Source organism: Alosa alosa, chromosome 11 (genome assembly GCF_017589495.1).
Source record: "Alosa alosa isolate M-15738 ecotype Scorff River chromosome 11, AALO_Geno_1.1, whole genome shotgun sequence".
Classification (NCBI taxonomy): Eukaryota; Metazoa; Chordata; class Actinopteri; order Clupeiformes; family Clupeidae; genus Alosa; species Alosa alosa.
The window spans coordinates 11,056,508-11,079,201 of NC_063199.1; the positions used below are offsets into that span (position 1 = coordinate 11,056,508).

General features: G+C 39.0%; 1 protein-coding gene across 2 annotated transcripts in view; it reads right to left on the reverse strand.

The window, feature by feature from the left end:
• The window catches only part of LOC125303951 (metabotropic glutamate receptor 8-like), a 50,285-nt gene that overhangs the window by 5,000 nt on the left and 22,591 nt on the right, over positions 1-22,694 (reverse strand). For both annotated transcript variants that reach the window (XM_048257946.1, XM_048257947.1), the window contains exons 4-7: positions 19,634-19,769; positions 19,232-19,386; positions 18,867-19,004; positions 15,308-15,508 (exon numbers count right to left, since the gene is read on the reverse strand). In XM_048257946.1, the coding sequence (XP_048113903.1) occupies positions 15,308-15,508; positions 18,867-19,004; positions 19,232-19,386; positions 19,634-19,769 (630 nt within the window). The remainder of the gene's footprint in view (positions 1-15,307; positions 15,509-18,866; positions 19,005-19,231; positions 19,387-19,633; positions 19,770-22,694) is intronic.

Sequence of the window (22,694 nt, forward strand, 5' to 3'; positions counted from 1 at the left end):
GAGCCAGAGGGAAGCACAGAGGGGGGTGGGACGTAATTATGAATGTGGATCTCGGGCGGCTGAATTGCATGCATTATTAAAGGCTGCACAGCAATCGGAGCCAGCCAGCAGTGGGGTCTGCACTATTAGAGGAGGCAGCCTGGGATTCCTCTGGTCTAGTGGTCACACTTACACTGAGAAGATCTCTGGGTTACAGCGAAATCATAATTCAGTTGTCTGCCAAAACAAATGTATTATTTAAGCAAACAAATGAAGGCTGGGAGATGCATATAAAACCCAAAGGGCTATAGAACTGAATCCCAATAAATGTAAATGAATTAGCATTATATCATCTTCTTCATGGTGTCACATGACTGTAGCTGCTTGGAATTCTAATTCACTGCAGAATGGTAATCAGGGAGAAAGCTAGAGAAGTGGTCACGATTTTAAGGCATTTTCCTACAACTCCATCAAGCATGTATGCAACAGCCTCCTTTCACATACACTCAAGCAGCTCTCAGTTTGATGTTATCCCTGTTGTCTTTGTAGTTTTGGGATCCCCCTTTGATCTGTTGTTGTTCTATGAGATCATGCTCACTTTTGGTTAATATTTCCAGTGTATGACTCCTGTTATTTTCTGCTTTGTTCTGGATTACTCCTCTGAGTCATACTGTTTCATGTAGACATATAGTATTAAATCAAGCTTTTGACTGAAGGAAACATATTGTAGCTGGCAAGGGGGTTGTGCTGCTGTGTATGCTTCATGTAGTTTCACCTTATAATACAGTGTAAGGTGTGAACAAGAATGCTTAATGTTTAATTCTGTGTTTAATGTTCAAGGTTAAAATCTAGATTGTGCCTTGCTTGTTGTAAATCAACACTAAACAAGATTTGCTCTCAGGGTCCCCCTACAGTTGAGAAGCGCAATAATAAACAAACTAAATATGTGTCTTTTGCTACAAAGTATGAACATAACTCTGATAGAATATAGGGGTTGGGGAGCAGGGTAGTGTTCCTACCTGAACACAGAAAATGTGTTGAGGACCGCTCAGACAATGGCAGAAGTGCCCTTCGTCATGTTCTAAGGTTATGTGCCATCAAAATGATTTATGAAACGTTATTATAAGGTAAAAAAACTATTAAGGATGCCTTTAATATTAGTATGCATTTCTTTCATTCTGTGTCAGGTATTGTATATGTATTTATATGAAGTCAGAGTGGTTGCATGTACATTTCCCCAATGTTTAGGCCAGCCTGGCCAGGTGCAGGACAAAGTAAACTAAAAGGTAAAAACAAAAGAGAAAGACCGCACACCGGAGTAGCTCTGAGACTAAGGGCTCTATTTTGCGTCCCAGCGCAATTGACTTTGTATACTCGCGCTTTTGTCTTTCCTATTTTGCAGTCAGCGCATATTGGAATTTTCCCTCCACAGGTACATGCCTGTGAATTAGGGAATTCGATTGCGCCCACGGGGGTATTTCACAAAGGCAGAATTAAGACATCCAAGATAAGTGATAAAGCGAGGTTTGACATAGTGCTGTCTGGTCATCCTAGCTCAACTCGTTTCACTAATGCCAATCCAGGATGAGTAGGAGCGACTATGTCAAGCCAGGTGTACATCATTCAGGATGTGTGCGCGTTCTCGTTTCTGCTCCAAAGTGCCCACGGTTGGAATAAAAAAGACGCGAAAAATAGCGTCATTCACACAAAGTGAACCACCGCTTTTGATATAGACTAACAATGAAGTAAAGTTGTCCTTTTTGGAATGGGGAATCATGGCTATTTCTATAAAACAGCAGGAGTAGGCGTGGTAGACCAACTGAATGCAAATGTACGTATGCACCCACGTGTGAGTGCTTCCTTGTCTCGGCACGCAACGTCATTAAGAAAGCGCTTGAAGCTCGCAAAGATGCACATAGTATGATATACCTTAATATTATAGTTGAAAATACCTTCGAGAACTTGCCCCTCCACTTCCAATCAACTACAGTAGGCTATTAATCAAACGTCTATCAATAAAATAAGCCAACAATTGAGTACCTAGGCCTATGTTAACTAGATGTACCGCATAGCGGTACAAAATATGACCGCCGCTCAGTCCTGTACATCCGTTCCGCGAAAATAAATCACACTTCAATTTGTCTCCATATTTTACTCCATCCCCCCACTCTTGAAACTTTTTTGTGTATGCTTGTTTGGCATGCCTGAGTGGGTGTGTCGGCTGCACAGAAAGTACCCTACTGGTGCTGAAAAGGTGAATAGATTGTAGAATAGCCAAAGAAGATGTAGAATTGTTATAAAACCTTTAAAATCTCTAAACAATCACAAGTAGGGCAGTTCATCACAGTTCATCCATTGCAACTGGATTGATGAAAGGTCACTTACACCTGTAGGCTACATTGTATTTGGGAAAAGCAAAGGTATCAGCATAATGTTATTTATTTATTTATTTTTTTATGTATTTATAAACAAAAAACATCTCTGTCAGTTCCATGCCGTTTTCAACAGCTATCAAAAACAAAGGTCATTTTTTTTTTTTTTTTTTTTTTGTGAATGTTTCTTCTTCTACATAAGATTTTAGTCATCTTTAGTTCATGTAATACTTTATTGTCAATGCACAAATTAAGTAACAGTAGTCTGAAACGTTATTGTTAATGCACAAATTAAGTAACAGTAGCCTAGTCTGAAACGAAGTGCTGTTTTACATCTAACCAGTGGTGCAAATAACTGACATGTCCAAATGGGCCTTGATGAAATGCGTCCGCTAGACTGTTCATACACATTTTAACGGGCCAACGTTGAAGAGCTTTTGTCCGTTATTGTTAGTGTAAATATAGGCTGATTCATGTTCCCTTGCATTGTTTAACTGAGGTCCATGGCTAGTCTGGCTTTCATCAGACCAAGCTCAATCTTTTAAGAAATCAAAAAATAAATAGCGGGCAGATCAGGCTGGGTTCACCCAGCCTAGTCCATAGGCACCGATATTGTTTAATTTTTCGATTGAGATATACACGCCTCTGGCTATTCTAAATGCAAAAATGCATCAGGGAGTTATGACAAAACGGTAACTAACAAACTAGATCCCAATAGAAAGTTGTTAGCTTCCCCTAAGCTACAGGTAGGATTATAAGGTAGGCCTATTGACAACATAAATTGTCAATAGGCTATGCTGGCGACACAAATAAAATCTCCTTTGGAAACCAATGGCTTACTTTACAGTATCAAGCGACTTAAACTGTCATATCGCGGGCGAAAAGTTGTAATAACATTCACGCAGCTCCATGAGTCAATGAAAGCGCAAATGAAGTAGCCACTTCTAAATGGGACCTACTACACAGTAGCTTAAGGTGTTTTGCTAAAACAGCCATAATGAAATGAAGGTGTCATTGTTTGGATACTTCACACACACGTGCTTTTTAATTTCACAGACTACAACTACCAAGCTGTAATCAAAGCACATCGATTCCCCTCTCACACCCTGCACGCACTTAAAAACAAAATAAACAGGCGTCCTCAGTCTCACGATGTATAGGCAAAACTGCATCAGACCGGTGTAACGTTGGTAAATCTTCCATTGCACAGAATGATTTTTGTAGCACGTGCAATAAAATGACAGTCGAAGATACAAACAGTGCTGCTATACATTTGTTGGTATAACCGCATTTATAGTTTTCTACAAATGCAATAAATCAAATGCCTCCATCACTCAACCAACGCTAACAGTAACATTACCTAGGTCCTTATTGATATTACAAGATTAACGCACCTCCGCAGTAAAACCAAGCATGTCCGATAAACATCCTCAGATTTTATTTCGGCTTCAAGAAGAAATGGGAATTACACTTCATGTGAACATCGTCCTATCCTTATTAGATGTTCGCTGCGGTAAATTACAGTCCTTGTATGAAGCGCCCATTGTTTTTCCAACCCCTTTAACTTCCAACAAAATTACGCCTCACTGCAACGATCAGCCATCTAGTGGACAAACGACTACTTCAATACTGAAAAATGCAGCCATGATGATGATGATGAATATTTATTTTGGCTTTCTTTAATCCTACTGATTTTCATTTTTTACCGGGGAGGGGGAATCACAAATGAGTGATTATGAGCCAGGTTTATGTGGGCCCTTGAGACCAACATACCATAAAAGATTCACAGAGAACTGTGTTCGCCCTACCCTCCTTCGGGGGTCCAGTCCAGGGGGCTGCAGATGAAAAACGAAAATGACGTTCCATGCTATCCATATGGGGGTACATGCTCACCAAGTTTTGTGTACCCCGGTCTTTCAGTGTCCCGGGAATCCTTGTTGGTGTAATCCACTAAATGTACACATAAATTATTTTATTGTAAGGCCCCCATGAACGAAAGTACACAAAAACTTGGCATGCATTCAGAGGGTGTCATAATGATCCTACACTTTTAATTTTGTGCAGTTTTGACCTTGTCAGCCAGAGATATTGAGATGAAAACACCTAATTTTATGCTTTTTCATTTTTAACTAGGTGGCGCTATACATGAAATAAGTGGTAATGGGATGGGTTGACATGCCCCCTTAAGACCAACATACAAAAAAAAAAAAGGGTGGACCTCCTAGGCCCTACGGTTCTCGAGATATTCACAGAAAACTGTCTCCGGCCACCTACAGGCCAGTTGGTGTATAGTAACATAAATTAATTTATTGTGTGGCCCCCATGAACGGAATTCCACAAAACTTGGCGTGCATACAGAGGGTGTCATAATGATCCTACACTTCCAATTTTGTGCAGTTTTGACTATGTTAGGTCACAGATACCTTCAATTACACCACCTCATTTTACTTTTTGTGTTTAACTAGGTGGCGCTATACATGAAATGAGTGGTTATGGAATGCGTTGACATGGCCCCTTGAGATGATCAACATACAAAAAAATAATGGTCCTCCCTAAACCTTACGGTTCTCGAGATATTCACAGAAAACTGTGTCTGCCCTTACCCTCCTTTCGGGGGTGCAGTCCAGCGTGGGGCTACAGATCAAAACGAAAACGATGGTTCCATGCTATCCATATGGGGTTACATGCCCACCAAGTTTTGTCTACCCCGGTCTTTCAGTGTCCCGGGAATCATTGACGGAAATTTGGACATGCGAAAAAGAAAAAAAAAAAAAAAAAAAAAAATCTGACTAAACCTATATGACCGCCGCTTCGCTGCGCGCGGTCATAATAATTATAAGGCTATCAAGTAAAATAATAACCATATGGTAGTAGGCAGACAATCTGTTTTGTTTTGCGAGCAAATACATTTAGCAAATAGTTTATAAATGGAATAAAGCTCCTTAAAAAATTAGCACGGAGGTCTGATGTGAATGACAGCTAGCTAAACCAATAAGACGACATAATTACCATTAGAATTAACTTAGCTTGGCTGTTGCAGAGAATAAATCCCCATGGTAACTTATGTGCCATCTCTTTTGTGAAACCAAGTCATAAATTCATCCAGGATAACCTAAAAATCCCAGCTTAATCCCTTATCTAGGTTTAGTGAAATACCCCTCAGGAACTCCCTGGTCTAAAGTATGTGGCGCAAATGCAGCTGCTATTTTAAGGGCGCATGCATGACCACAGGCCTGCATGAATGAATGCGTTGCACACCAATCTACAGACACCCCCGTGCACAGACGGAAACATTCAAAGCCTTGATAATATTTGTCCATTTCCCGGTTTTGTTCGTGCATTGGTGACCTACAAATTTAGTAGCCTATATAGTACAACATCTACATGCAATATCTTTACAACAACAACGCCTAATTATGACCTAGTAAATTTGGACAACTTTATACAGCCCTATACAGGCTAAAGTTACCTTTAGTTTTGTTCCAATTTACCGTTGTGTATGGCTTTAAACATCGCGTGCGCTTTAACATCAGCCCAAGCATTATTCCAGCTGCGCTAAGGTTTTAAGCACCATAATTTTGCCTGCCTTGTTGTAGCCCATCTGAAATAACTCCAAGCTTTGTTATGTTCCCTCCATCCTGTCGTTATTTTCAAAAAACGTTTTATATCTATGATGGCCTTGAAGTCTTGAGTTAGTGAATTAGCTTAAATCAGCTTTTATGTGCTGTTAACCAGCAACCATAGTACAAGAAAGCAGCAATATGGCTACAATTTCTGTAGTTGCTGCATCCATTCATTGTTATTCTCTCTCCTGCTCAAACAAATGTTGTGCGTGCATTAAGTTGATGATAACGTGTTTACAAACTCTACGTAACAGAAAATATTGTAGGCTAAATAGCCTATCATGCAGTTAATGGGATACTGTGCAGAGTTGAAAGTTAGGTCAACTTGGAAAATGTTTCTCTTGTTGAGTTGCCTGAGGGTAAGGAGCCCTTGCTTGGCCGCCTGTGCTGCGCAACGCACATCGTAGTTCCCATTTCTGTAAACCATACATCATTTCAAAGAAAAATTACACTCGAGGGAAATCAGTGTGGTGTCCATTAAGATGTGAAAAAAATAGGCATAAATCTAGCGTACACATTTTGACGAATCACGGATGTGTTGATGACATAAATTAGGAAATATTAGAGGATTTAAGAAGACGTGATGTTGAATTGCATGCCGATGCCATTTAACCCAAATGCCCCAGCAGCAGCACGGGAGAGTATGTTAGATTACATTGTACATTGCAAAAATATCACCATGCATTCATAACCTCTTGATTCAGTGAGAGTGATCCCAAAACATCGGAAAGTATGTCTTTGTGACAATTCGGCATTACATTTTGTCAAGAGGAAAAATCAATAGCTAACTGTTCCCAACTGAACAGTGATTATAGCGCAGTGAACGCTCCTGGCTGCGCCTGGCAAATACGCCACCATAATAGCAATCAGCTATGGAACAAGCTTGCCTGTTGTTAAAGGGAATGTGAGACGACGCTCTGATTGGTTTATTGCACGTTACGCCCAAACCACACCCATGATTAATGTAGCTACTTCAGACCACCCCATTTTAGATTTGCGTCGGGCGCAACAGTCATGACTTTTTCAGAGATATTGACAGTTTATGAGCTAAATATGACTATGATACTACATGGAAATGGACTTAAAATAAGAAGAACATATCAAAATTGGATTCCTTGTATCAAACAAAGTAGAGAAAATACATTATACAACAATTTAAGACTAAAGGAAGCTGAGATATAACCTTTTCTCTTTTCGGCGGGGGCCATTTTGGATTTTATGAATAACTGCCACTAGGGGGGCCACCCCAACTTGTATCCATGGATTTTTGAAAACCTTAGGCCTATACCCAGGGGTGAAAGTAAGCCGGTACTGGCCGGTACGGAGTACCACTAAAATATTTGGAGAGGGTACGCCGTACCGGAAAGAAAACTATACTGTCTCTGAAAAATATAGCACTTTCAGCATGACAACACAACTGCTAACGTCAAATTACCAGAAGCAACACGTTTCCCCCAAAATATATTTCATATACATCGTTCTGAACTGTATCTGAATTGTGTCTAAACCTCCCGTGCAGCTGGACAGACAACGAGCAAGCGCGTGTACAGTAGCCTACAGTAATTGCTCCAACGTGCACTGGTATCCAAAGTGTTTTAGCAGACGGACGTTTCTTGGAAAGTCTCCCAAATAAAAAAACATACAGGCTAAAGAAAAATATGTTGATGTTTCAATAGCCTATTCTGGTTTTATGTGTGCAGTGTTTCGCTGGAGAGACACGAGACAGACAGCGCGTGTACGGCTTAACCAGATCTTGCGCAGCAATAATGAAAGTGTTTTAGCGGACAGAAGTATGTTGCAGTCTCCCAAATAAAAAGGCATGACTCAAAGAAACGTGTTTCATGATATACAGTAGCCTATATAAAAAAAAATTGATTGGAAGTGGGAGCGAGCAGAGTAACTAGGTTAAATAAATAAATAAATGTTGAAATTAAGTGTTTGCAATTTATTCATAATCAAAAACAGATGCAGGTGGGTTAAAGAGTGATACTAGAGTGATAAGAAGTCCTAGTGAATGCTTGATAAGTAGACTATAATACAGTAAATAAACAAATAAATAAATAATAAATAATTAGGCTAAGTGAAATTTTCGGCGCGCGCTAAGGCGTGCATTATAACTCTATATCATAGTACCACCAAGAAATAAAAACTACTTTCACCCCTGCCTATACCTAACAACCTGCCAAAAATCAAAAACTTATCAGAAGTGCCCAATTTTCATGAATTGCATTCTAGCTAATAAGCATCAGCATGGTGTTCTCAGTCTAACAATAAACTCTCTGAGCTCTCTGGGCTTAGGCTACATCAGCAGTTCAGACTTGAGGGTAACGTTAGCGGTGGATCTCAAAGTCCCATGAAGTTCAGCCGAAACTCTTCAGCAATTAAGGTTACATTAGCTGGCTGATACGGTCTGCAATGTTCAGGTTAGTGTAACGGCTTATATCATAACCATGATAGAAAAATGCACTGAAAATACCACCTTTGTGAAGCGAATCACTGTAACTTATCGAGTACATACAGCAATAGGACAAGACATTACATTAAATTATGAAAAACAAAAACAACTAACTAATACTGGCTAGCTAGATGGAGAGGCGTGTAGGCCTACTCGCCTGTGCGTGTGTGTTTATGCCTAATTGTCTATGTGTAGTTCCATGTCTGTTTAGTGTATTTGTCCTCCTTTATCCCATATGTGATGTAGAGATTAGACCACTGTAGCGTTTCAGCCCAGCTGTGTTCTGTTTTTCTATTTTCCATTGGGTTGTCCATCAAAAATGGCAAAATAAGAACTCAAAGAGAAGCCTTAGCATTGCTACCTTTGTTACAGTTAGTATAAAATTTGCTACTCATCATATTAATCTTAACTGGAGGATAGCCTACTTGATGAGTCATACGTCTGAGATTGGCTCTGAGTGCCCAACACAGACTGATATATCTAAGAAAGGATACAGAAGGGCCCTGATCCTCCCTCGCAGCTAACGTTTTTGTTCTTTCAAGTATCTGCTGCTAGGACATTTCAAGGTTCAGATTTAAGAAAATCATTTAGTTAACTATGCCTAATACAATTAATGAATGCCCCTAAACAGGCACATGTACTGTATGTTGCCAGATATGCAGCAATATGAACAAATTAACTTCACATAAAAGACCCAAGAAAGCTAAAAATGTGCAAAGACATTTCGAATAGTGTTTTGGCTAGGCAAAAGGCATAATCTCTTTTATGGGGCTTTGCATGACCTCTTTAAGAATATGTCTATCGTTTTCCATAAAGCTAAAAAAGAGTTTGAGTGGGTGGTTCATCTGAACTCCATCTTACCCGATAAAAGTGCCATTAAACTCATGGCTAACTCATTCATCACAGTCTACCCTACCCACCCCACGTCTGACTGCAAAATGAATTTGGGGGCCCAAAGGGTTCCAGCACGTTGTTAGAAGAACCTTAGCAGTAGCCTTCCCAAGCAAGCCAAATAAGCCATTAAGCTACCCTTTTAGCTGCTGTTGGTTTTGTCTGGATAAAATGTAAATGAAAGTTACAAAAAAACTATGATGGACGATAAATTACATGGAAGCCTTGAGAAGGCTGAAGCCTGACCTACGGAATAACAATTATTTCAAGTGTAGAAGCAAATAATTTTGATGAAAAAATAAAGCCTACCTTCTTATGCACCTTTGTCACACACATTCATCCAAATTACCTGAGGTGGAGGTTTTCCTCTACATTCATTTGTAATATTTATCGAGACCTCTGTTTCAAGCCCAGGGCATTTTTCAGTGTTTTCCATTGCCTTTACTTCTTGTCTTATCATTGGTAATATACTGTAGCAATGGCATGTTATTTCTCACCATGTTTTTGGTTTGGGGGGAGGTGGTCAGTGCTGGTGCAGTCTCTTATCATTCAAGATGATAGAACTCACAGAAATCTGTGCAGAACGTGACCTGATCCATTGAAGATAATAGAACTCACAGAATTCTGTGCAGAACGTGACCTGATCCATGTTCTCTTAAATAACTACATGTACACAACAATTGAAAGGTAAAAACACTATAATGAAAGTGATCACATTGTACCGAAAGTGATGAGCACGTTATAGGTAAATTCTATACAGTACCCTTTCTTAGACATTTTAAAGAGTTGGTCACAGCGGTAGAATCCTTACACTCACAAGATACAGAAGAAAAACATGAGTACTCACAGAGAAAAACCATACATTATAATGTTTTAAATGTGTATACAGAGACAAAACGTCTGAGGGAAGTTGTGCATTTTAGAGGCGTTTTTACATATAGCCTATATGAAAGTATATTGCGCCATAGCTTTTAGTTTTGGTGCTGTGAGGCTCTGTAAATTAAAATGAAATTTGTTCATGTGTGATCTACATCAACATGAGTATGCAATTTAGAAATTCATGAAAGAGTGATTTATCAAACATGAAATCCATATATGAACGTTTGATTAAATATACACTGAAATATGACAGCAAGGTGATAAATTAGCAGGGCTACCCATTCACTCACAGTTCACATCATGCCTAAATTAATGAATTCTTACGTGCAGAATAACATGTTCATTAGTCTTTCAATTACTGCAGCTTTGCAGGGCCCTGTGAGAAGGCAAACTAACCCACATCATGCTGATCTGAAATCAGGGCCTGGGGGCTACCACTGACTGAAAAGGGTAAGTATGCCTTTAAAGAGAATATTCATCATCTCAATTTTGGTGGGTCTGTCAGTCCATTTGAAAAATGCATGAGAATACATGTGTATGCACAAGTGGGGGAGTGTGTTTGATGAGGGCATGAAATAATGAATGTGCTCAAAACAAAACATAAACGAAACACCACCTGTATGTCTATGGGTATGTGTATGTCTATGGCCATGATTCTATTATGGCGTGATGTGATTGTGCTACAAACCAACAGTCCCATCAAGAGTCTCTCTGTCAGACATAAAAGGACTCTGGCAGAATTATAAGAAAAACACCAATAGATAGCAGGTGATCATTGGAATTTCAAACAAGATCACAATAATTCAAACAAAACACTATGGAGGATGTCCCAATAACACTAGAGGCAGGGGAATTTGTTTTGAAATACAGAGACAATATCCTCCGCATTTGAAGCTTATATGGAGTTGAGAATTGAGCAGTAAATGTTCTGTATGAGAACGTAGGAGAAGGTGGTCACAGATGGTGCCAATAACAGTTCAAACAAAGCAAAACAAAAATAGAATAATGCTTATTTACGTTCCTCCAAGCTACGGGAATGAAATCATTTCCTGCCATGAGTAAAAACTTGGAAATTATTGAGATGAGGTCTCTAAAAATACAACCCTGGAAGCTTGCTCACCCAAAGGAGAGTTTCACCTAGTCTCACTTCAGGCTTCAGTGTTTTGGTATCAATCCCTTTAGGCTTCAGTGCTGTTCTTCAGGGCATTACATGGCCCTGGTGAATGATCTTTCTGTGTTTTTCAAGTCAAGTCAAGTCAAGTCAAGTCAAGTTTATTTATATAGCACATTTCATACACAGAGGTCATTCAATGTGCTTTACATAAACAAAACCAAACGATAATAACAAATAAAAGCATAGAAGGGCAATATAGTCAAAGAATAGTTAAAAGGTAAAGATCATAATAAAAAGAAAACATAAAACACAAGGTAAAATCATTTAAAAATAAAGAATAATTAGTAAGCAAAAACAAAGGCAAAAGTAGTAAAAAAAAGTAAAAGACAAAGTAGAATAATTATCGAGGCAGATTCAGAATTTGTAACTCGGCACAGTTAGCAGAAAGCGCCTGAGAACAGTTTGGTCTTAAGTCTAGATTTAAAACTGGCTACAGTTGGGGCCTTTTAATGTCATCCGAAAGTTGGTTCCACAGCTGAGAGCATAGCAGCTAAAAGCTGCTTCACCATGTTTAGTTCTAACTGTAGGTTTTACTAGCAGGTTTTTCACCTGGGACCTGAGAGGGCGAGAAGGTGTGTACTGCTGAAGCATGTCTGACAAGTATTTAGGTCCTGCTCCATTTACTGATTTATAAACAAGCAATAGTGCTTTAAAGTCAATTCTGTGACTTACTGGAAGCCAGTGCAAGGACTTAAGAATTGGAGTAATGTGGTCAGTTCTTTTAGTTTTTGTTAGAGTCCTAGCTGCTGCATTTTGTATCACCTGAAGCTGTTTAATAGTCTTTTTTAGGAAGGCCTGTGGACAGTCCATTGCAGTAATCAACCCTGCTGGAGATAAATGCATGAATGAGTTTTTCTAAGTCATGTTTTGACATCAGCCCTCTGAGTTTGACAATATTTTTGAGGTGGTAAAAAGCTGATTTAGTTATCGCTTTCATGTGGCTGTTGAAATTTAGATCACTGTCAATTAATACACCAAGGTTTTTAACAGTATCCTTTGCCTTCAACCCTTTTGTGTCAAGGAGAGTGGCAACCCTAAGTCTTTCCTCATTTTTACCAAATATAATTACTTCAGTTTTTTTCTTTGTTCAGCTGAAGAAAATTTTGAGACATCCAGGTGTTGATTTGTTCTATACACTGACACATAGATTCAAGAGGACCATAGTTGTTTGGTGATAGAGCTAAGTAAATTTGTGTGTCATCTGCATAGCTATGATATGAAATCAAATTATTTTGAATGATTTGTCCAAGTGGGAGCATATAGAGGTTGAATAATAGTGGCCCCAAGATGACCCCTGGGGAACACCACAGGTCAAGGGCGTTGGTGTTGAGGTACAGTTCCGATGGCAACAAAGAAGCTCCTTTCTTGTAGATATGATTTTAGCCAGCTGATAACTATGCCTGTAAATCCAACCCAGTGTTCTAGTCTGTGTAGTAAAATATTGTGATCAACAGTGTCAAATGCTGCACTAAGGTCCAGTAGCACTAGGACTGATGTTTTACCTGAATCTGTGTTGAGGCGCATGTCATTGGAAACTTTAATGAGAGCTGTTTCAGTGCTGTGATTTGCCGAAAACCAGACTGAAAGTAATCAAAATACCCATTTGATGTTAGGAAGGTGGTTAATTGATTAAAGACTACTTTTTCAATAATTTTGCCAATAAAAGGTAGATTGGATATGGGCCTGTAATTGTTTAGCATGGAGGCATCCAGGTTATTCTTCTTGAGAAGTGGCTTTACAACAGCTGTTTTCAGTGACTTAGGAAAAGTGCCAGACAGCAATGATACATTTACAATTTGAAGGACATCCACGCTATGAGGTGAAAAACAGTTTTGAAGAAATTGGTAGGCAGAGTGTCTAAGACACATGTGGAAGGGCTGAGATTCTGTACCGTTTTTTTCAAGTGTTTAAGTAGTCTATCAAGCTGAACTCTGACATCAAGTTTAGTTTCCCTCTGTTTGTTGCTGGAAGTTCAGGTTGTTGAATTTGTAATTGAGCAGATATGTTGAGTCTGATTTTGTCCATTTTACCTTTAAAAAAAGATGAAAACTCATTGCATTTATTAGTTGAGAGAAGTTCAGGCGCTAATTGTGAGGGGGGATTTGTTAACTTATCAACAGTTGAAAATAGAATACGAGTGTTATTTGAACTTCTATTGATAATGTTAGAAAAGAAAGACTGTCTTGCTTTGCATATTTCAGAGTTATATGTGCGGAGCATCTCTTTATGGATTTCATAGTGGATCTGAAGTTTGTATTTACGCCATTTTCTTTCAGTCTTCCTACACTCTCTTTTTAGAAGTTTAACTGCTGGATTTTGCCTCCATGGTGCTTTCTGTTTGTCCTTAACTTTCTTGAATTGTAATGGAGCAATGTCATCCATAATGTTTGCCATTTTGCATTAAAGTGATCAAATAAGTCTTCAGAGTCTGACAGTTGACTTGACTTTAGTGAAAGTGCTTGCTCAAAGAGAGCACTTGTCTGATCATTTATGATTCTCCTTTTACCATCATAGCTGTGTTTTGAGTGTGTGGGGGACATAGACACATCAAAGAACACGCAAAAAAAATGATCAGATAAGGCCAGGTCTTTAACAGCTGTAGAGACATTGAGACCCTTTGTGATAACAAGGTCGAGGGTATGGCCGAGGGAGTGTGTTGGCCCCTGTACATGCTGTGTTAGGGAGAAAGTATCGATTAGTGCAATGAATTCCTTGGCATAATTGTTTTCAGGATTATCCACATGCAAGTTTAGATCCCCTGATATAATAAGACAGTCATACTCTATGCAAACAACTGATAGCAGTTCACCTAGCTCTTCAAGAAAAACTTTAGCTGAATGTTTTGGAGGCCTGTAAATTGTCAGTAATAAAATCTGAGAAGAAGGAGAATGCTATTTTATTTTTCATCTCCTTGCCTAATTAGAGGTAAGTGTTTGTAAAGGCGAGGAAGGGCTCTGATGTGGGCACTGAAGCAAACATGACAGTGGCTGAGCCGGCAATCTGCCGTTGGGTGCAGGAGCTGTCACTGTGTGACTAATTCTTGGAGATGGGGGTTGAAGTTGGGCCACAGATTGTCTTGAAACACCCCATCACCCTGCCAAATCACAACTCTCAGGGGCACTGTAGGAAGCCCACCTCAGTGGGAACACAATGTGCTCATGCTCCAACAAGCTCAATCAAATGGCTACGTACTGTACATGCACATAATAAAGAGAGTTGTGTGTCAGCATACAGTAGAAAGACAAACGTGGGGTTTCATAAAAAGTAATTACTATGTCTCAAACTGCTCTCTCTCTCTCTCTCTCTCTCTCTCTCTCTCTCTCTCTCTCTCTCTCTCTCTCTCTCTCTCTTTTTGTGTTTGTGTGTGTGCACGTGCGCGCATGCTTGTGTGTGTGAATATGAATGTGTGTGTAATAACACATTTGCTACAGGTTGCTAGTAAATGTATGCAGATATATTATGTTTCTGGAATATATAATATTTCAGTGAGAGCACTGAACCATGTAAAAAAAGTACTGCATGATAAATGTCAGGCATTATTCACAAGAGGGAAAGTTCCATCACACATTCCGATAGGAAATATTTTCCAGCTGCCAGTGGAAAGTCATGGAATGTATGAAATTCTATTTTTACTCTTTTCATTTCAGCTATATATCATATAACATAATCTATCCTATTTTAAACTGAAGTATCATGGAAGAAATATAGTACCAATACCAATTTGTATTGCAGTTACATAAAACATGAAATAGTTTAGGTTGCATTTGTATTCTTTCTTTGTCACACTGGCATATTTCATGTTTTTTTCTCATGGTATTAATTTTTTACTTGACAGTCAAAGATAAATGTCTACCAAATCACACTATGAATCATCGGCCAGCAAGACGTGTTCTAAGTGATTTTTAAAATGGTGAACATGACATTTTAAGCTCACCGCTGAAGTTGACTGCCCGGATGTAGTTAAGGAGTTTTTTGCCGTCAATGTTACTCATCCGTGGGCAGAGGCCTGGATATCCTGAGCAAAGGTCTTGGTGCATTTTATGCAGTGCATGGGACATGGCATAAACAGCATCCATCACAAACTGAACCTTCCCCTCTTGCTCATAGGCTGAATCTCTGCCTATTTTTTCCAGTCCTGTAAAAAAAAAGAATGGACAGATTATACTATAATCAGATGGCATTAGTCCTTTCAATAAAACCCACCCATTGTCTTAGTATTGGTTATTATTACTGATTTTCTGTGATTCGTGTAACAAGCGTTTTCATAACAATGCATAACTAATGTGTACTACCAGATTATACAATCCACCCAGGAAAGGCTACAATTGGTTATCTGTAAATGAGAAGCAGCAAAGCTGAGAGACAGTTTAATCACTTAGTGAAACATCTTAATTAGATGTCATTTATGAGAAAATGTAATTTGCTTTGGGACTACTGTAACTCACATGTTTTTCCACTCTTCAGTGAGCAGATGGGATATCATTCAGGTCAGATTAGAAAATTGGATAAATGGCAAATGACTGCTGCTTGCCTGATTGTTTTAATGATTAAATTAAATAATTATAAAAATATATCAACACACAGCATACAGAACACAAAATGAATTAATTATTTCTATGACATGTTATAATGCCTGGCATTGTCAGGCATGATCAAAGGTACAGCTTCAAACTCAGTATTAATTATGCAAACTAGAGCAGACACACAGCTTAAAATAGAATGTTACAAAACAATGCAAAACCTACATCTCAATGGCCCTCAAACCTGGTTCCTATTTGGCAGTATAACACAGATGCTAGTTAAAAAATGTAGGTGAGAATATGCCTCCAACTCAACCTCTGCTTCCTGAAATGAAACACTCCTGGTATTCTGGGAGATGAGGAGTCAAACATGAACTCATAGCCATCATCCTGTTTGGCCCATACTCCATTCTCAACTCCAATATGTTTTACAGTATATCTGTATCCAACAGAGGAGCTGATGAAATACACTTTTGATGTGTTCCTAGCACTTAAGACACTGTACATACTCAGTTGGCAGTGGCACTCTTGAACCTGAAACTGCAGTAGCTCTCGTGATGAGCATGGGGGTTAACTGTCTCTGAAATTATGTTAATCATATTACCTGGGCAGAAAATGTTTTAAATAAAAAAAGAACTTTAAGATGCACATGGGTAAAATGCTTTGCTAGATCCACACAGTAGCATTACTCATGTTGAATCAGCCAAATGATGATCTTGTCACCTTGTGAACATGGCATGCAACCCAACCCAATGCAATGCAAGCAGACTGCATGTGAGTTGGTCACATATTCTTGAGGTCCGCTAGGTTGTCTTAACGATATCTTTTACATTTCACATACAGACTTCGCAGCAACACTGCACTCACTTGGGTCTTCAGCAATACACCCAAGTGAGCATGGTTGGATGTCGGTCGGATGAACAGTTCTAGAGATATACTGCACGAAGAACAGACACACAGTCAGAGATTGCTTATATAAATATTCATCTCTGTGTAGTTCTCCCTTTCTCTAAGTAGATGTGTAGCTTGACTCCTTCTTATTCTACTTCTGGTATACCAGTCCCACCAACAGAGAATCACTTTTTCTTTCTTTCTATGTTTGAATAATATATAATGGTGAATCAGTGGTGAATCCTTTAAGCTGCACACATGGAACTGCACTCTACCTGAAAACAAAAACACTTTCTTTCCTCTGAAGAAGACATGAAAGAAGAACAACTTAGATTCACCTGCACAGGGAGGATGATGTTAATTATGTATCTAAATGCACTATTGTGGGCATAGTCTATAAAATTGGCTATTCATCTCTTAGACTTAAGGAACTAATTATCTTCAGGCATACATTCTTTATTTCTAAATAATATACTAGCGGTAATTATATGACAAATTAACCCATACTTTAAATAGTCTACAGTTGCACTATTCTTACTGAAAACTTTAGCGTCAAACCTTTAGCGACAAATCAGATGAAATTGCATTTTCATAAATTATGAAGTTCAAAGTTCTATAATCTCTTTGACCTTGCAAGGGAGGTTATGCTTCTGATATATTCCTCCACATTCAAAGGCGTAAAAAATATATATATAATTTCACTTATATTTGCTCCAGCAGCTTTCTGCCCCAGAGAGCAGTTAAACACAATGACAGCCATCACATCAGAATCATGATTGCCACACATTTAGGTGGCACTACTGATGGCCAAATATATTTGTATTTCACGCATCATACTAGGAAGATATTTTGTTGTTTTGTAAGCTGTCACTTTGATGCTTTTGACTGGATCAATATGTGCTGGATCGATATGCATACCCAACAACAGAGTGGAATTGATGTAGGAAGCTTCTCTTTTCCCGCTGTGATTCACACACTGCAGAAAGAATGGTCATTATTGTCACGGATGTTTTCACATCCAAACAGAACTCTCCCTGTTTGGAGAAATGCAGTGATAATAATCAGGCGTTCCAGCAGCTTGCTTTTGGCAGAGTGATCCATCAGCACTGTGCAGCGCATGCATCTCAGAGGAGAGCCAATCGGTGGGCCATAATGACAACAAGGTAATTACCTCCACTTTGTCAAGCCACACTGCCAGAACAATGGCCACAGCCACCTAAGAGCACCACCGCTCTCTGAGCACAGGAGCATCAGACAACACGGACCACAACAGAAGTGGAGAGAAAAGAATGATGCACATGCAAACCACACACACACACACGCACGCAAACACATACCACACACACACACAAACACACACGCACACACGCATGCACACACACACCACACCACACCGCGCGCACGCAGACGCATGCACGTGCACGCACACGCACACACACACACACACACACACACACACGCACACACACACAATACAATCTAAATAGTTAAGATATTTAGCACATGCTTTTGTTCAAGGATACATTTAGTGCATATATTCCATAGAGATGATTCATGCAGAAGTGGAGTGTACATGTTTGTACTCAGATACATCTGTAGCTTCAGTGTCATCAGGAAGTCAAGCAAAGAGACTAGTGTCCTGAGCTGTGCTAAATATATAACTCATATATCTGCCAAAATAATGTCCTTATGATGAGTGTGTCATAAATATGGTTGCATATTTTAGCTGAGGATAATAAAGCATTGATGTCTCATCACACACATCACACACACACACACACACACACACACTACAGCTACAACCCAACCCAAACCACAACCCAAATAAATTCTCCTAATAACCTTTAGTCTGTACTGCTGGTGATTTTCATCTGCATGTCGATGGGACATTTTTGAACATTTCCTAAATCAATCTGTTTGAATATGTTTTGTAATGATGCATCATGCAGATATTTCCAGTCACAGAGCCAAACAACAATCAAATGACTTAGTATATGATCCATCAGTGAGTGAACACAGTAGCTTATGCATTTTACATGACTTAACACAATATAATAGAACCATTAAAAACTACTCTCTTACCTGTGCACTTCTTCAGACTGCCTGGCCGTTTGGCATGCATCCCTAACTTGCACTCAAAGTTTTCCTCCCAAAATTCAGCAAACCAAACATTCCGTCGATTGTTGGACAAAGAGCGGCTCTTGAAGTATCTGTCAAAAGCTGAAAGGTACAACACACTGATGAATTTTGTGAAGTGACATTGAATGGGACAATTGATGAATCACCACAAACTGAATAAATACTTATATATATACTTCACCAGTGCCCAACTGTTAAATCAACTTCCTTTATTTCCTCAACTGTCCATGTCTTTGTATTATACACTGTGCATTGCCTTGTTATCACCAAGTAGTTGCAGTAGAGTAGTTCTTTGGCAGCCTGCCTACCAGACACAGCAGCTCTCTTTGGCAGGATGGTGATGGCCCCCTCTGCTACGTCCTCCTGATGCACCACAGGCGAAACTTTGGAGCCCCAACTATCTGAACCAACCCACAGGAAGTGGCCTGTGAGATTGTTGTGTTTGGCAGCTTCGAGGACACGTCTGCAGAAGGAAGAAGAAACATTCTCATTTAACAAACCCAGGAAACATATCTACAGTAGCTACACTTCCAATAAAACACAAATGATACGAGGTAAGGTAACTGAAATCAGTTTAGGTTGATGTTATGGGCTGCAGTACAGCACAATATTACTGCTCAAAAAAGAACTGAGACTGTCCTTTAAACCAGATTAGAAACAGATTAACCAGTGTTTTCACATTAACGTTAAAAAAGTATTTATTTGTATACCTGATGTCATCCTCATTAGCAAACATAATGACTGCGCGTGCATTAGGGGTCTCTAACAGGCGGAAGATGACTCTGTCAAACTCTCCACGCGTGGGCTCTCTGGGGATCCTCTGGGACTGAGCAATGCACACAACACCTGTGAGAAGATGAGGAGAGATGAGGAGAGAGGAGGAGGGGCACAGAGGTAATCAATGGGGAGAAAATGAGAGTGCTTTTGAAATAGGTTCAAATGAGCAAATGGGGATGGATAAGTGTGGGCAAATTGGGGGTGAACGGTAGAATGGGCAGATAGGGGAAGGAGCCGTAAGAGAAGTGTGAGAGAGAGAGAGAGATCACCAATTGTGATTATTCAGCAGACAAGAGCTAAATTAACAATTTATTTTGATTGTGTGATCTGTGATGGCTTTTTCTGGCGTAAGACATTCCCAGCGGGAACCGCTGCTATAGAGCGACTGCTGCTGTCCTGAAAAAAACCAGTCCATTACATAAATAAGTCATAAGAGGACACTTATCAAACAACAATGAACAATATCAAAATATATTTTGGTCTAGTGAGGAAATATATTCATCTACAATAGTCAAATAGATCAAAACAAATAGATTATTATGAGATAAAAAGCAGTGCAAAAGTCAAACTGTTTGTCAATGTAGTATAAACAACCAGGAAAAGGGACACAATTAGAATGTAAATGCTGATGTTTAAAGATATGTCACAGCATCTTTTAATCTGACAATGTTACAAACATTAAGATGAATCAATGTTTCATCTATTGTCTTTGCTCAGATAAATTCCCATTGGAATTCTATGACATACAGAGCTATGTGCTTGGGTACTTAAAGTATGGGTATGTAAAGACAAGAGAAACGGACCCCGCCTTATAATCCTTCACCAGAGATGGCTCTATGAAACAAAGTAAACATGTGTACTTGCTCTATTGATAGGCTGTGTAAGTGTAATATAGTCCAAATTCTGGAACTACTTCATAGGTGTGCCAATACCAATATTTCACATTATATTATATTATATTATATTATATTATATTATATTATATTATATTATATTATATTATATTATATTATGACATGCATTTCTTCTTGCTGTGGCTATAATTTAGGGAGTTCTGGCTTTGTAGTCACTATGTGTTAACCTGCATTTGATGTGACAGTGACAACACTGTTTCCCATCAGTGCTCCATATCCAGCGATTACAAGTGTGCCATAATTAAGAGCCACAGTCCACAGTGTAGTACACAGTAATTAAACAGAAAAATGATTGCCCCTTGTTCATACGTCAGAACTTTTAATAGCTTAGTTATGGATTAGAGCTTGTTTTTCCTCGCTTAATCATCTGATTTAATAGGGAATATCAATTTTCAAATTATGTCCATAGCACCGGAAAAAATATTCCATGAAGATCTAACTAGTGGGAGTTACAGTAGGTCCAGGTTGTTTCAAATCTTGGCTATTGATGGGGTGAGAGTTAGATCCTCACTACAGAAAATGTATGGAAATCTTAGTCACCTACTTCTACAACTCTGACAGGATTAATGAGATAAATATAGTGCCACTGTTTGTTAAGTCATATATTTAATTAAATGATTTCCGTTTCACCCCTCCCCTCTATACACTGTGTTTATGATTGTGGGCTTTACATTTCTGGTTAATGTACTGTACAGTTTTGTACAGTGTGTGTTTTCTTTCCTCTCATCGCATCTCTCATATCCCACTCGCTCTGTTTCTCTGCCTTTGTGGAACAAGACAGCATGTCAACTATGAGATGACAATATCATCTGCTTATCAGGTCTATGTTTACACACTGTACATTTAAGTTTTGGGGTTTAGGCTTTATTGCAAATTGCCCTGAGCAGAAAAGCAAATATCCTTTTTCAGTAATTTTCTGAGCATGTACAGACTTTAATGACAATTATATGTCATGCAGTAGAAAGAGATAACGTTTAATTTCAAACATATCCCAGCTGTGCACCGCAACTATACAAGTAAAACCTAAATCTGTTCAGGCGAATATAGGCAGAAATAACTTGATGGGTGGAAACATATTGTTTTTGCATCTGTCTAATCTGCAATGAGGGAAATTTGAGGAACTGAACAAAGGAATTGTTTCATCTGCATTTCAAAGGAATGTCCCATTTATAGCTCTTCTGTTCTTCTCTATTTGACCCACAATAGCTATGAGAAACATGATGATTTTATGTGATCTCTGAAAATCACAAAATACATGCACAAGATCCCCAGCCAGAGACCAGAGGACCAGAGGAAATGGCCTTCTTAAACATCCAACACCGCCATCATGACGCATGCTGACCAGGGGACCAGAGGACTGCACATTACCCTTCCACTTCCTGCCAGTCACACTGCTGTTAAAAGGGGGTGCATAGACTTTATTCATTCTATATCTCCAGATCTCATATATATGTATAACATATATAAATGGGTATTTAGCCCTCTCAACTTTGTTATCGAAGGTCTAATAATGTTCATAATGTTCATAACCTTCTGCCTTCTATCATACTGGCCCAAGCAAAGAGGTTGTTTTCCTAAGTGGAGCTGCTCTGCAGTGTTCAGTTCAGTCATCTTATTACCCCAGGTAGAAAATGTGGTTTGCAGTCAGGTGCACAGGATAAAAGGCAACAATACGGTATATGAAAAAAAAACCTTAATATGAAAAAAACCCTAAAACAGCAACAGGAATACAAGAAATACGGATATGCTCCAAATATGTGTACAGTGGCATTGAAACTCCGCCTTTCCTCCAACCTTTTGTGGACTTGAAAGAAAAGAACTGTCTGCCTTTTCTGCACATGATATTCATGATATTCACTGCAGTTTGCGTTTAGTTTGTGTCCCTTAGACTTCTACTGTATTTGCTTGTATTGCATGGCACTTCACTTGTAAGGCATTAAAAGTCTCTACTAAATTGCTAAATGCAGAATTCTAACCCATTTCTCACAGGTGAATAGAACTGCATGGATTCCATGAAGCTACTGTATGTACTGTAACTTCTCTACCATCTTCCCTCTCTGAAGGATCATTTAGTCAGCTT